This window comes from Sander lucioperca, chromosome 15, assembly GCF_008315115.2.
Source record: "Sander lucioperca isolate FBNREF2018 chromosome 15, SLUC_FBN_1.2, whole genome shotgun sequence".
Lineage (NCBI taxonomy): Eukaryota > Metazoa > Chordata > Actinopteri > Perciformes > Percidae > Sander > Sander lucioperca.
The window spans coordinates 6,465,001-6,467,500 of NC_050187.1; the positions used below are offsets into that span (position 1 = coordinate 6,465,001).

General features: G+C 42.9%; 1 protein-coding gene across 4 annotated transcripts in view; it reads right to left on the reverse strand.

The window, feature by feature from the left end:
• ninl (ninein-like) overlaps positions 1 to 2,500 on the reverse strand; it is a 71,170-nt gene that overhangs the window by 17,025 nt on the left and 51,645 nt on the right. For 3 of the 4 annotated variants that reach the window (XM_035991998.1, XM_035991997.1, XM_035991999.1), the window contains one exon: positions 1 to 234. This exon is cut by the window's left edge and continues 713 nt beyond it. The exons of the other annotated variant lie outside the window; for it this stretch is intronic. In XM_035991998.1, coding sequence (XP_035847891.1) covers positions 1 to 234 — 234 coding nt within the window. The remainder of the gene's footprint in view (positions 235 to 2,500) is intronic. 4 annotated transcript variants of the gene reach the window in all.

Consider the following 2,500-nt stretch of genomic DNA (forward strand, 5'->3'; position numbering starts at 1 on the left):
TTGTGAGACTCCAGGACGGCGAGCTGAGCACACGCCTCCTCTAGGCGAGCTTCCAGCTCCGAGCAGCGTCCGCGTGAAGCTTCGAGATCGTCCTCTAAGTGACCACAGCGCCCTCTGAGCTCCTGTAAAGCAGCCTCTGATTGGCTGATGTGCAGATGGGCGTTCTTCTCCAGCTGACGCAGACTCTCGGCGTGCTGAAGCGTCACGTGAGAGAGCTGCTGCTCGGCGTCCTTCCTGCTCAGTGTTCATCACAGCGAGATGTAACTAGTTACTCAGCGATAATGAATACATACACCTGCTGTTTGAGAGACGCTCACACTTCCTGTTAACGTTACTCATGCTGCACGTCACTCAGGTTTACAATACAATAATAATACAGTCATTTAGCTGAGGCTTTAATCCAAAGCGACTTACAATTGCTATATATATATATATATATATATATATATATATATATATATATATATATATATACACACACACACTGTGTATACTGTGGATTTCCACTGGATGCTGAACGGCTGCGTGCTCCGCCGTCCGTCAATACCCACCAGGTCTGGATTTGTTGCAGCACGGCTGCAGCATGACTGACAGCTGTAGTCACGAGGACCCACGAGATCTCACGAATTCACGTAGAATAGAACCACAAAACCAGCACCAGTTAGTTTCCATCCAGAGGAGTAGAGGGGAAACTACTCTGAGCTGTGTTTTCAAGGTGTAGTGCAGGAAATATGATCCGCCGTGAGCACGCTGGATTTTACTTTGAAAATTAACCAGATTTTTATTTTGTTTCTGTGCTCGACTTCCTGTCCTCCACTATCTGCCGTGTGCTGAATTGCTGCGGAGCTCTCCGGCGTCCGGCAACAATAGAAGTTCTGGTATCTGCTCCGGAGGGCTGGGACCGCCGGAGCTGGGACGGAGTCGGGACGCAGACGTTCTGCAGTCAGTGGAAAATACCTAATGACCTCGAAAAACCTAATGACTCCGTCGACGTTCCGGAGCCGTTCTGCATCCGTTATGCATCCAGTGGAAATTGCCGGTAAGAAATCAACTAAAAAATATTATACTTTTTACTCCACTACATTCATCTGTTACAGCTTTAGTTACTAGTTACTTTAGTTACTCCACTACATTCATCTGTTACAGCTTTAGTTACTAGTTACTTTACACAAGATGTCTGCACATAAAACACATGGGCTAACAGTAGCGTTTTTAGTGGAGTAGTAAGCACAACAAGCCCCAGACAGACGTGGCTGAAGCAGGAGGAACTGGGGGGCTCATCAGTTCAATTTTCTAAGCACAAACGGATATTTGGAAAAACAGAAAAATGGGTTAAAATATCCAATTTTTCATTTTTTTCCCGCCTTGACAAATTAAAAAATTGGATCTATAAACTGTTTTTCCAATTTTCTGTTTTTATTCAGAGGATCAGAAATTTAGAAAATTACAAAATTGCATCTGAGCTCCAATTATTCAATACTGTAATGGTATTCTCTCCCTCGTTGTGACCCCAAAGTCTGTCAGTTTTTTGTCTATATGCAGTTAACGACCTGCATATTCCACAAAGTAGAGGGAGAGAATACCATGGCAGTATTGAATAAGGGGGTCAGCGTCTCCTCACAACCCCAACCTCCTATGGCGCAATTTTGATGCTACCAAGCCATCAGCTCCCGTTAGCATCCCATTGACTGCCATTCATTCTGACGTCACTTTGACAGAGAATAACTTTACATCTGAAGAGTTTAAAGACTCTATTTGTCCGTTGTTTATTTCTAAAGAAACACGACAATGTATAAAAGGCTCCATTACCTTGTAGCTCACGTTATGGCTCCGTAGCAGACGTTTTTATAAAAATAGGCTAACGATTGGGTCATAACCACGAGACTTACTGTCTCATAGTAGAGGAATTACCGTATAGTACAGGAGAAGCTCTCAGGCAGTTTGGACTTCCATTAGCTGTTTAAGTTTAATTACTAATGTTAACTATCATTTTAGTGATCAATAATTAGCCTGTGTCTATGTTATCTCCTTACATATACCTACGCTCTCCGTCTCTGCTAGATTGGGAATGATTGAGATTTCTCTTGGCACAGCTACCAGAAGACTTCCAACTTTCAGACAGGTTGCTCACGTCACATCTACGTCTTCAAGCTCAGTTGGAGGCTGCTCAGTAACGCTCAGCCATCACCGGGAAAGAGACTTCACTGGTCTCCGTCCAGAGACACGGGACCTGCTGCTCCATTATATATACTGGCTATGGTATTGAATAATTGGAATAATTGGAGCCCAGATGCAATTTTGTAATGTTCTCATTTTCTGATCCTCTGAATAAAAAACTGAAAATTGGAAAAACAGTTTAAAGATCCAATTTTTTTGTCAAGGTGGAAATAAAATGAAAAATTGGATATTTTAACCCATTTTTCTATTTTTCCAAATGTCCGTTTGTGCTTAGAAAATTGAACTGATAAGCGTTACCCTGACCGTAGGGGAGACTCTGCTG